Source organism: Zootoca vivipara, chromosome 12 (assembly GCF_965207765.1).
Source record: "Zootoca vivipara chromosome 12, rZooViv2.hap1.1, whole genome shotgun sequence".
In the NCBI taxonomy this organism is placed as follows: Eukaryota; Metazoa; Chordata; class Lepidosauria; order Squamata; family Lacertidae; genus Zootoca; species Zootoca vivipara.
The window spans coordinates 37,458,635-37,471,041 of NC_142595.1; the positions used below are offsets into that span (position 1 = coordinate 37,458,635).

The 12,407-nt window shown below is 49.9% G+C and overlaps 1 protein-coding gene across 10 annotated transcripts in view; it reads right to left on the bottom strand.

Moving 5' to 3' along the window:
- The window catches only part of LOC118094169 (uncharacterized), a 64,449-nt gene that overhangs the window by 30,465 nt on the left and 21,577 nt on the right, over positions 1-12,407 (bottom strand). For 7 of the 10 annotated variants that reach the window (XM_088656164.1, XM_088656161.1, XM_088656160.1 and 4 more), the window contains 11 exons: positions 12,331-12,351; positions 11,904-11,996; positions 9,392-9,455; positions 8,877-8,975; positions 8,399-8,542; positions 7,455-7,550; positions 6,435-6,553; positions 6,135-6,287; positions 4,196-4,369; positions 2,520-2,693; positions 909-1,023 (listed from right to left, as the gene is read on the bottom strand). In XM_088656164.1, coding sequence (XP_088512290.1) covers positions 909-1,023; positions 2,520-2,693; positions 4,196-4,369; positions 6,135-6,287; positions 6,435-6,553; positions 7,455-7,550; positions 8,399-8,542; positions 8,877-8,975; positions 9,392-9,455; positions 11,904-11,996; positions 12,331-12,351 — 1,252 coding nt within the window. The remainder of the gene's footprint in view (positions 1-908; positions 1,024-2,519; positions 2,694-4,195; positions 4,370-6,134; positions 6,288-6,434; positions 6,554-7,454; positions 7,551-8,398; positions 8,543-8,876; positions 8,976-9,391; positions 9,456-11,903; positions 11,997-12,330; positions 12,352-12,407) is intronic. The other 3 variants (XM_088656165.1, XM_088656163.1, XM_088656159.1) reach the window with 1 other exon arrangement.

The following is a 12,407-nucleotide window of genomic DNA, read 5'->3' on the forward strand; positions in this document are numbered from 1 at the left end:
ACCAGTGGTCGGGGAAGATGGGAATTGTAGTCCAAAACATCTGGAGGGCCGAAGTTTGGGGATGCCTGATCTAGAGAATATTAAACAGGGGTGGGGAACATGTGGCCCTCCAAACATTACTGAACTACAGCTCCCATCATCCCTGACCATTAGCCACGCTGGCTTCAGGCTGATGGGAGTTGGACGACACCTAGAGGGTCCCCTGGTTCCCCACCCCAGATATTAAGAGGAAGAGGGTGCATGCCTTCCCCCTCATAAACATGCCTATAGCCCTCCCTTCCTACATGCTGGTGGCTCATGTGTGGGAAGGGAGGACATACTTTCTGCTGGACCCTGAGATGCCACGGCATAGCTGTCAAAGAAATAGACCTTCTGTATGTTCTGGATCTCTGGAGAAAGGACAGGGCCAGGCAGGGAAAGGGGCAGGTGAGGTTTCGCAAAGCAATCCATTACAGGGGGAAAAGAGAGAGGTGGGTCAAGGATAGAAGGAAACAGAAAGACCAAAGTGGTTAGTACCAGCAGCAACAAGAGAGAGTTTCAAGCAGATTTGAGAAGTTATATTGACAGTTATTAAGATCTGCAGGCCACTAGGTTAATTAAATATGTAAACAGGTTAATAATATGTTTAATATGGAGACTCCGATTCAACGCAGGCAACTGCTCCCCCCCCCGACTCATTAATCATTGAATTAACTCTCTGTTTTAAAGCTATCCGCTATCTTAATTGTTCTATTGCAATACAGTCGTACCTTGGAAGTCGAACAGAATCCGTTCCGGAAGTCCGTTCGACTTCCAAAACATTCAGAAACCAGAGCACGGCTTCTGATTGGCTGCAAGCCACCCGGAGGACACTGGTGATAGAAGATGGCCTATGAACGGATCAACTTAGATCTTCCCAGGCCCCCTACCATCTTTCCACAGCTCTGCCGTGAACTTGTCTGCGCTCTGGTGGAGAAGCGTAGCCACGTTGTCGTTCAAGGGGTCCATGTTCTTCATGAGCCACTCATCTGCTTTGTAGTCAACCTTTCAAAGGAAAAGTGGGGAGAGCGAAGGAGAAAAGAGAAGAAGAGGAGAAAAGCCAGAAATATCAGACCGATGGGTGCAACCGTGCACAACCCAGCCATGGGCATGGATAAAACAGCCTTATCCCAAAGTTGGACCATTCAGTCCATATCTAAGCCCAATAGTGTCTACTCCAGAAGTGGACAAGCTTTTGGGGGGGAGGGGGGTCAAAGGCCACATTCTTTTGGATGCTAGTGGTCAGGGGCCTCATACTGATCATAAGTGCCACATAATATTTGGCGCTTGTAAGAAATCAATCTTTTGGTGTGGCAGCACCTACTCCTTGCCTGTTGATGTCAGACAGGAGCCTTCGCTGTGCTCTTTTCAGCATCTTTTTAAGGCATTTTTGTTTAGGCAAGCCTATCCAGCCATGAAGAAGTTAGGTAAAGGTAAAGGGACCCCTGACCATTAGGTCCAGTCGTGACAGACTCTGGGGTTGCAGCGCTCACATCTCACGTTATTGGCCGAGGGAGCCGGCGTATAGCTTCCAGGTCATGTGGCCAGCATGACAAAGCCGCTTCTGGCGAACCAGAGCAGCACACGGAAACACTGTTTACCTTCCCGCCAGGTATCTATTTATCTACTTGCACTTTGGCGTGCTTTCGAACTGCTAGGTTGGCAGGAGCTGGGACCGAGCAATGGGAGCTCACCCTATCGCGGGGATTCGAACCGCCAACCTTCTGATCGGCAAGCCCTAGGCTCTGTGGCTTAACCCACAACGCCACCATGAAGAAGTTACCTGTTTTTTATTTTTGTTTTAGCTACTGATGATTTCACCCAGTGCTTTTTTTCTTTTTTAAAAAAAAGTTTAGGGTACTCTCATTTTGACTCAAGAAAACCACCATTTTATAGTTCAAATCGGGAAAAATAAATGCAGTAAATGGACAAAAGTACAAAGATTCACAAAATGTTTAGGGGTATCCCTGCGTACCCACCCACCCAGGAAAAAAAGCACTGATTTTACTAATCTTTTAAATGCATGCTTTTATTGATAATTTTATATTTTATATTATATCAATGTAAACTACTTAGAAGTTTTCTTAGAATCAAGCGGCATATAAATTTTGTGAAATGAAACTGAAAGTAACAGGTGGGGCCAAAGTCTGACTGCCAGCAGCTATCCAGGCCCTCAAGCAATAGGCCTTTCCCAGCTCTGTTAACTGAGATGCAACCTGGAACCTCAGCTCCACTATGGAGCTCTGAGCCCTCCCTTAGACACTGCACTTAGGTCATGAGACTGGCTTTGTCCATCTGGTACCCTACAGGTGAGGCCTGAATACAACTCCCATCAGCTCCAACCAATGGTCAGGGATGGTGGAAGCTGTAGTCCAGCAACACCTGCAGACCTAGAACGTAGCAGCTGGACTTTCGCCTCCTAGCAGGAAGAACCACGAGATGCAAGTGAGCCCAGTAAATAGGGGGGAACCCAGCAAGGGGGTGGGGTGGAGGTAACTTGCCTTGCCAGCGTAATGGATGATGCAGAAGTCAGCTTTGTCCCGCAGCTGCCGGGGCTTCTGGAACTTGGGGTGGGTTCCCTGCTCCTGGGCAACCTTTTCCACGAAGCTCTTGTCAGTGGCTTTGGGGAACCAGCACTCTTCATCTAGCAGAGCCAGCACCCCTGGAGGGTTTGCCTGGGACAGGGGGAAACCGAAACCATTAAGCAAGGGAACCCAAGGAGGAAATCCAGGCAGAAGCTGAAGTTGCCTCGCTGGGAAGAGTTGTGTTTGTGGGTGTGGATAAACAGACTGGGAAAGAGTCAATTGTACTGAGTGCCTGGAAAAGTGTATAAGGTTCTAGGCAAGTGACAGGGCACTGGGAACTGGAATGCTATATTGCCCCCCCCCCCTTTAAACAAAATCAGGATCACCTACACTTCCACTGCCGTTCCCTGCGCCATGATTTTGAGCCATTTATTAAAGCAAAACAATTGTCAAAATGCTATATTTGCAAGGAGTGAGAGAACCCACCCGGCAATGGTGTTGATCAGAAAGGTGTACTCAGTGGTGGAGCTTCATACTCTGGCACTTGGGGGGGGGGGCACGGAGAGCAGGCAGGGGCAGGGCTGGAGCGTGTCCTGGGAGCAGGGTGCCCAGTGCGCAGGGGTGGGGGTAGCCGTGATGGCACCCTACCGGCATCGCGCTGCCGGGGGCAGTGCGCTCCCCCCCCCACTCCTCTTCCTCCACCTGTGGGTGTGCTCAAGATACAGCTCTTCCTGAAGGGAGGAGGTGTTAGAACAACATGCCTCCTCCCCAAGAATGTCAATGAACATGTCAAAGCCATGCACCTCCCAGAGGACAGGAAAACAGCACTAAGGATCACCCACAGGGTTACTGCTGCAGGTCCCCCCCCCCTTAAGCTAGCTTTCCCAAGGTAAGGGAACCCCACCAGCTCCAGGCAGACTCTGTAGGAAAACATGGGAGGAATATAAAATGCGAGTGAAAGAGGTGCGGTGATTACACCCTAAATGACTAGTTGTAGGATCAGCCTAGATAAAAAGGTCTGGAGCTGAGATTATTAACCGCCTACCAGCTTTCACAGGAAAATCAATCCACATACTCCAGGTCACACCGTGTCACTAGCGGGGTGCAAGTGGACTGCCAAGGGGTGCCAACAGTCCCAGGTGACTCAGCCAAACACACATTGGGTGGGGGAGGAGGGACAAATTGTCTTTATGGGTGTTCCTGCATGCTTGCTTTTTTTTAAAAGGACAAACACCTCCCTGCAAGTAAAACACAACAACTAGCCAATCTGCTGTGCTAGTTTTCCACATGCATGGAGTTGTTTTTCTCTTTTGTTTTGTTTTTTGCAGAATGCAACTTTCTCCATCGTTGCATCTGCCTGCTGGGAGAAGCTTGTAGCTATTGCATTTCTTTCTTTTTGTGTGCACAAAAACAAACAAACAAAAAAAAGGAAGCATGTGTGATGCTCCTAGGCGCAGTCTGAAGTGGCAGATTCCATTGCACCTCCTCACAGACTGGGGGGAAATGTCAGATTATTGAGGTGCCGATCAAAATCTCCCACCCCCGGCCAATACCTTGTAGAAGAAAGCCTCTTTCCTAGAAATGGAATAGACTTTCCCCAAATAAGCACGGTGTGTCTCTTATCTCCTCTCTCCCATCCCCAGGCTGCTCACCGGCCTCTCAATGAGGTCTATGCAGGGCTGGAGGTCCAGGCCAAAGTCAATGAAGTTCCATTCAATACCCTCTCGCTGATATTCTTCCTGCTCCAGCACAAACATGGTGTGGTTGAAGAGCTGCTGGAGCTTTTCGTTGGTGTAGTTGATGCAGAGCTGTTCAAAGGAATTCAACTGCAGGGTGGGGGCAGTGAGAGGGAAGGAGAGAGAGAGAAAGAAAAGCATTCAGGTGGAGATCAGCACCTGGCAAGAAGAGCGACCACCACTGACTTCAGGTGCCCCACAATATCTTCTCCCGTAGGAAATTCCCCATGTGTCACAACCAGACAGGGCTCTGCTCCTTGTGCCTTTTCTGCTTAAGGCTATTAAAACTGGTAGGTGCATCACAAAGGAGGAAGTCCTCTCTTACAGGGGCCCTCCAAGCATTATTGACCTCCTTCTATCGTTCCACAAATAGAAAGTGTCCTCTCATATTGTATCACAGTGTGGTACGTTGGCTTGACAGCCACGGACAGAAAGTCTTTACAGAGGGTTGTGAACACAGCCCATGATATCATGGGCTGTCCCCTGTTCCCGCTAGATGACATCGCAAGGGATTGATGCTTTAGGAGAGCAAGAAAAATTCTCAGGGACAATGCACACCCCGACCAGCACCTCTTTAATCTTCTACCCTCGGGCAGGAGATAGAAAAAGTAATGGTCGTACCGACAGGCTAAAAAACAGTTTCTATCCATGGGCTGTTAGGCTGCTGAACGGAAAATAATATAGTGCAACTGGCTTTTGGGGCTGGTGTGCTGTGCAACAAGCACACAGAGTGCAATGAGATTGGGTGTTTGGGGGGGGGGGCTCGGTTAATTTCATTATACACAGGTTGTACATTGACAATAAAGGTATTACAGTGTTACCTCGACTTACGAATGACTCGACAATAGAATTTTTAAACTTACGAATGGGACAAATGGCCGAATTCCTCGACATCCGAACAAAAACCGTGGCGGTTTTAGATAAGGTTTTTTCGTCTTACGAATTTTTAGATGGGGTTGCTTCGACTTACGAATTTTTCCGTTTCCAATGCATTCCTATGGGAAATCGCGTTTCCAATGGCACTTTTCGACTTACGAGTTTTTCGACCTACGAAGGTGCCTTCGGAATGGATTAAATTCATTAAGTCGAGGCACCACTGTACTTACATTACTTATTACTTATTGTTGCTGATTAATTACTATTGTGCTGGTTTTACGTGAGTACATTTGCTTGATTTTTAATGTGTGTGTGTGTAGATATAGATGTGTATCTTTGCACATGTGCGTGCATATGTGTGTGTGAATTCTGCTTCTACGTGGGACTCCAAATGGTCTCCTGTATATCACCTAATGCTCACCTGTAGATCACCTAACCTCACTGTCAGGTGACTTTTTGCCTACGCAGGGAATCAATTAACTTGCAAACACCACACGTGCAAGCTATGCAAGCCCAGACAATCAGCTGGGAACCAGACCATTAGCGGTGCTTTTGGCCCAGGCATGTCTATACCTGCCCTACGCACAAGCCGGATGTGCTCCCCTCCCCCCACCCCAGTTATGAAACTACCATCAAAAGGCTTCATTCCCGGCATAAACACTGTGCCTTTGGATTGCTGCGAGAGGCAGCAATCTAGCTAGTGCCACATGGGCATCCAGTGATGGTGGTGCAGGTACACCTGTTGAACTTTAACCCTTCCTCCCCCCCCCCCAAAGCAGCACAGATCCCGTGTCAGAAAGAAGAGCAGCAGCCTCAAGGAGGAACATCTTCCCTTTTTCTTCGGCGGACGAAGGTCAAAGGTAAACACGATGGAAAGGCGAGAGCAAGAAGGGCTTGGGGAAAGCATAATGGAATGGATGAGAAGGATGGATTTACATGCAGACCGAAAGAAAGGACCTCAGCAGCTGCAGGTCCTCACCTGGAATATTTCAAAGCCTGCGATGTCCAGAATACCGATGAAGGAGGCACCCTGGCGCTTGGTGCGGTCCAGGGCCCGGTTGATCCGATGCACCAGCCAACGGAAGAGGCGTTCGTAGGTCGCTTTTGCCAAGGCTTCCACCGCAAAGTCAGCCTGGAAAAGGGGGGCAGAGGGAGGCATGGCTCCAGGCTTGGCTCGTTTCACCACTTCAAACCTCTGCCCTCCAGCCTCCACCATGATGTTTCAGGCAACCCCACCCCGCCCCTTGGCGCCTCCAGAACCCCAGCCATTGCCACCAACCTGCTCTTTCGTCTGCGCCTTCTGCACATAGTCCCGGCCGACTTTGATCCGCGGGGTAAGGATGGCGCGGGTGAACTCGGTGACGTTCATGCCCAGGAGGTGGCAAAGCTTCTGGGCGGCTGCAGAGGGCACAGAACAGCCCGGCAACAACCCCATTGTTAGTTCAGTCCCCTGCTGGCTCACACTGGCCACCCTCGACCTGGTCAGCCCAAGGCTTTTCCGGCCCAGCTCCTCTGCCTACACACCCAACGACCTGGTTGCTGCTAGCCCAGCTAAATGGCAGAAGCAGAACTGAGTAGCAGGCTGGGAAATAACAGGATGAGTCCTGCAGCCCAGTCCAAAGAATGGCAGCAACTACCTCATCCTCCCTCCTCCCTGCCACAGCACCGTATCAGCCACGGTGAGAGCCCTTGAGGTCTTTTGCCCCAACCTCTTGAGCCGATAGTTCAATGCGCTCCTGGGTAGTTAGGATCTATGGCGCAGAATTTCAATTCTGAATAATCTTAGCTTCTCCCTGCACAACCATTATTTTTAAAGAAGTTTCTAGTCCTCGTGCATTTTACTTTGTTAAGAATGTTTTATGGGTACCCCCCCCCCGTTTATTCATGGTTGCTTGTGTAACTTAGATCATGGGTGGGGGGACGTGTGGCCCTTCCGGATGTTGATGGGCTCCTAACACTCCCATGATCAATCCGATGACTGTGGAGGAGTTAAACTCCATCTCCATCAGGACGCAGGCCAGGGCAGAGAGGGTTAACCCTCTCTACCCACCCTAGTGCTGCGTCTACTTCAACCCCCCCCCCTTTTCTGCTGCCATCAAAATGAGTGGGGTCTTGTGTGGGGCGGAAAAATGTGCTTGGTGGTCTCAGCTGCCCGAAAGGTCATGGGTTAGCCACCACTGCTTTATACATTCCAGAAGGCAGGCTGAGCTCTGACTGCAAAAGAGGCATTCTCCCGCTAGAACACGTCCCCCCAAATCCAGCTAGCTGCCTATCAGAGCTGGTGAGCCCCCGCTACTACCTGTGTTGTCAGGCATGGAGGCCTGGTCTGTGTTCCTCTCCTTACGGAAGACAATGTTCCCAAACTGCAGCACGGCTGAGACCATCCGCAGCATACCTGGGGGGGGGGGCGGGCAAGAAAGGCCTTTAGTGTGAGCACGTTTCCGCCTCCCCCCCTCTGCGCAGATGCAAACACCCAAGGTCATCCACCAAAAGAGGCTTAAGGGAGCAGGTTGAAGGAAAATGCAAGGACCTGTGAAGCTCACTGCCAATGGGAATGTGGGTGGCAGCAGCCACTAGAGAAGCACATGCAACACCTTGAGAGCGTCCAAAGTCCTCCAAATGCAACAAGGGAACACAACAACCCTGCACTGTTTATTTTCTATATCTCTGCACGGCATGGGAGGGCTGAGTTTAGAATTGCAAGTTCACAGCAGGGTATCAGTCTGGAGCAAAGACTTCCTGATTCCTAGTCCAGGTTCTTAAGTCACTTTGCCATCTTCTTTTTATTATTATTATTATTATTATTATTATAAAACCCCCACTAAACTAATTTCTGATTAGGTGACATACATGGGAGGAGAGGGCAAGTGGGGAGACTACCAGCCACATGGCTAGAATGACAGGTTTCATGTTCAAAAGCAGCAGGTTTCAGCCCACCGGATGCTGAAGGCGACTTAAGGAGGTCACGGGTGTCGCCATCACGCCCTGCGTGGGAACATTCCCAAAGGAATGTGGGGTGACGCAGTCAGCAAATAGTGATCAGCTATCTCAGCCTTGGCCAGCCTGGGGCCCTCCAGAAGTTCTGGACTACAATTCCCATCAGCCACTAGATGTGCTGGCTGGGGGCTGATGGGAGTTGGAGTCCAGAACCTCTGGAGGGCAACCAAGCTGGCCAAGGCCGAGCTAGACAGATCACAGCTGTTCTCTTGACCCCCCCTACACACACACACACACACAACTCACAATGTATCTCCTCATGCGAGAAACCCATGATTCGCATTGACTCCATGGTCTCGTGGAAGATTTCCTTGTCCTGCTGTCCTGGGATGGGCAGGTACCCATTGGAGACAAAGCGATACTGATTGAAGGGCTCCAACAGCAGCTCCCCTGTTGCACCATTGAAGAAAAAGAAGCATCTCTGAGGCAAGGGTGCCACACTTCCGCCAGCCAATCCCCACACCCAGGAGTTCCCCGAGCTGCAAGACGCGCTGCTCTGTCATCAATGACCACCTTTGCTTTTCTACTGCTGTCATTCTTGCCTTCCCCGCCAGTTCCGCTTCCAGATTTATGCAGAGAGCCAAGAAGGCTAAAGCATTGCCCTTCTCTTTCTCCCTCGGGTTTATTGCTTGCTGCTTTAGGAAGCCAAAGTCCAGCAGTGTGGAAGGAGAAGGACCAGACCCCCTTTCTCATGTTGCTCTGGGAGTGCACAGCATCCGTTTACCTTTCACGTGCTCCCCGGCGCCCACCAGGAGCTGGTAGAAGATGTGGAAAGTCCGCTCGTCCTTGGCCTGGCGAATGGCTCGCGATTTCTCCAGCAGGTCTGGGCGGCTCAGGGTTAAGGAGGAAGGACAATTGCATCTGGAAACGCCTATTCCCCCCCCCTCCACAAAGCCAGCTTGCCTCACTCCCCCAAGAAGCAGAAACCCCAGCTATGAGACTCCCTAGCTTACCACTTCAACCTTGGATCCCCCATATGTCGTTTGACTACAAAACCCATCACCCCCAGCCAGATTAGTCAGATGGGAGTTGTAGTCCAATGACATTTGGGGACCCAAAACTGAAGAACACCATCAGGAATCCCTGGGTCTAGGATCCACAGGTGCCTGTAATCTGTCAGGGATCCCCGCATCCAGGATCCCATATTTATTCTAATTCAGGCTTTGCTCTCTCGCCTACAGAACTCAGGGGAATCCTAGTTTTTGAACCAAATCCATGGAACTCCACAAGCAAGGATACATGTTTCTATGTTTGCTCCAACAATGTAGCCAGCTACATCGAAATTAATCCGAATAAATTTACCCTGGAGGAACACAGCAGGAGGGGAAAGAGAAATGAGACAGAGATCAGAAGGGCTCAGAGGCTTTGTAAAGGACAATTGTTTCATTTACATACCCAGATCCCTGGCAAACACAATATATACCGGTAGGCAACAACCATTTTATGCTTGTTCAATGCACGTGCAATTGTGTGCATGCACATATTGCCGCCACAACCCAGGAAATGGGTGGGTTTACATGTGTTCCACCGACATGCACAGGGGCCAGGAATGCAACCCCCATGCAAATCAGGGGATGTGTGCACATCACACCCAAATTAGAATGCATTCTCTAGCCTTAAACATAATAGTGATAGAAGGGTGATATTCAGCTAAGTGATGCTCAGAGCAGACCCGCTGAAATATATGGAAGTAAGTTAATGTAAGTCCATTGACTTCTATCAGTCTGAGTATGACTAATGTTGGACATCACTCAATGCACCATGATTTTAAAATAAGAACGCACTGAAATTATTAGATTCCTCCCCCTCCCCCTGCCCTTTTAAACATTCTGACAAACTATAGAATAGCCTTGGGCCACCTGGTGCTATGCAGAAGTTTTGAAGTAGAATTCCCTTGCTGGCTGGGGCTGATGGGAGTTCTAGTCCAAAACCTCAGGAGGGCACCAGGTTGGTGAAGGCTGCTAACAGAGGCTAAGAGCAGACTTCCCTCTCCCAGTCAACTGCAGATGGGGTCAGAGCTAATCAATCATTCTTCAGCAGGAAGGAGTAGAAACTCGCCTCTGCACCAACTGGAAGAAACTTAGCATTACTGCACTGGGTGATGCGAACCAGACTTCTCTCCTTTCAACAAGGAGGAAGATAAAACACTTTATTTCAGCTTCTTAAGGAGGGACCGAAAAGTGACATTTCCCAACAACAACAAAGGGGATTTGAAAGCAGATCTTCGGCAAGGACGGGAAGAAACTGGTTTTTCTTCCTGAGGAGGAGAGGCTTTGTTGGCATAGTTCAACAAAGCAGGTGGGGGTGTGAAAAACACAGTTGTGTACACAAACTGCCCTTTCTGAAGAGTGGGTTAAGGTGCATTTTGAGATGGCTCAGGGAAGATGCATGATGGCTCACTCGGCAGAGCATGAGAACTCGGAATCTCGGGGTCATGGCCTCGAGCCCCATGTTGGACACTGATGACCCTTGTGGTCCCTTCCAACTCTAAAACTCTGCTCTTGAAAGGTTTTGCATCCTGCACGGTGGGTAAATGGGTCTGCAGGGAACACCAGTACCAGAAAGGTAAACAGAGGGCTGCTGGATGGCAGCAGTGGTGGAGCCTCTGAATACCAGTTGCTGGGGTGGGAGAGCTGCTCTTTCAAGATCAGGATGCTGAGCTGGACGGGATTTTGGTTCCTTTTTATTTTTAATGAATGCTACCTCGTGCTGCTTCTTGCCCTTGAGTTCTCCTCACAAGGTGGCCGGGCCTTAACATTGCCACCATTCAGGCAGATGGAAGGGCAACTTTACGGTACTCCTTTCAAGGAAGGAGCTAAAACACAGGCAAGATGCTCTAGAGGTTAAATGTTTCCACCTTCAGACTCTACTCAGCCAGCACTCCAGGATTTTCTGTGGCCAGTTCCTTTGATTTGATACAGGCACTTCAACACACTGACTGGAACTCTGAAATCACAGTGCCTATCTCCTGCAAGCCACACACCTGGGGGTTTGCGGAGAAGAGGATCCCCCGCACCAGCTGCCAGATAGAGGCAAGGCAGACCAGTAGACCCCCATGGTGTCATGCCATAGCAACAGGAATGCAGGAAGCTGCCTTGGTTGACCTAGCTCAGCACTGACTCGTCTGGCAAGAGTCTCTCCCAGCCCTGCCTGGAGACAGAGGCACACCAAGGGCCCCTGGCATCCTTGGCAGGGAGCTGTATAGGCAACCCAACCCTGAAAAAAACTCACTTTGCCATGGTCGCCACATTAGAAATTACTACATTTTACACAACTGTAGTACTTGGAGGCATCTGTAGTGAGGTTGAAGGATGGAAGGACTTAGTGAGGTTGAAGGCAGAAGGGCGGGAAAATCCTCACACCTTTGTGCCACGCTGCGAGAAGGAAGGGAAGCTTCTCCCATGTCTGAGCTCTCTGTGACAGAGGCGGCATGTCGCCACACACATCATACACTCCATAGTCAGATGGGTGATTTTTGCTCCCTGGCGGGGGCCAGTTTCACCAACCCCTACGTACGCCTCTGCATGGAGACGTGGAGGATTGAATATGCGACCTTCTACATGTTTAGGGAAGCTTTTAATGTTTAAGAGATTATTGTATTTTAATGTTCTGTTGGAAGCCGCACAGAGTAGCTGGGGAAACCCAAGCAGATGGGTAGGGTATAAATATATTATTATTATTATTATTATTATTATTATTATTATTATTCTACATGCAAGCACCAACGGGGGGGGGGGGGAGACCGACTTACAAATCGTGAGGAGTTGTCGTTTTTTACTGTTTTTGCGTTGCCGAAGGCCTCCAGGATAGGGTTGGCTTGTAGCAGCTGACGTTCCAGCTCACCCTGGAAAGAAAGAGAAAGAGGTCAGATGGGGGGTGGGGGGAGTGTTTGCCCAGACCCAGAAGCAGCAAAAGATGAAGCAGTGTAGAATGAGCCCTCAAAGCAGGTCCCTCTAGCCCCAGAAAGGTGAGGCAGATGAAGTGCTCTCAGAAATTTAGATCCTGGAAGGAGGAAGGCTGGCTGCCCTCTTGGAAGGGAATCACTCCCAAGCGACTTCCATCTTCCAGCAGGGGGCATTTTTTTGACCACAGAGTGGGGGGGGTGAACCCCACAAGCATGTGCACCAGGGAGCAATACCCACCCGAACCCCCAAAAGCACAACAGGAAAACTACTCACGTAGGAAGCAGGGTTGGAAGTCTATGGGTGGGGATGACGTCACGAAACATGAAATGGGGACGGGGAGGGAGAGAGCA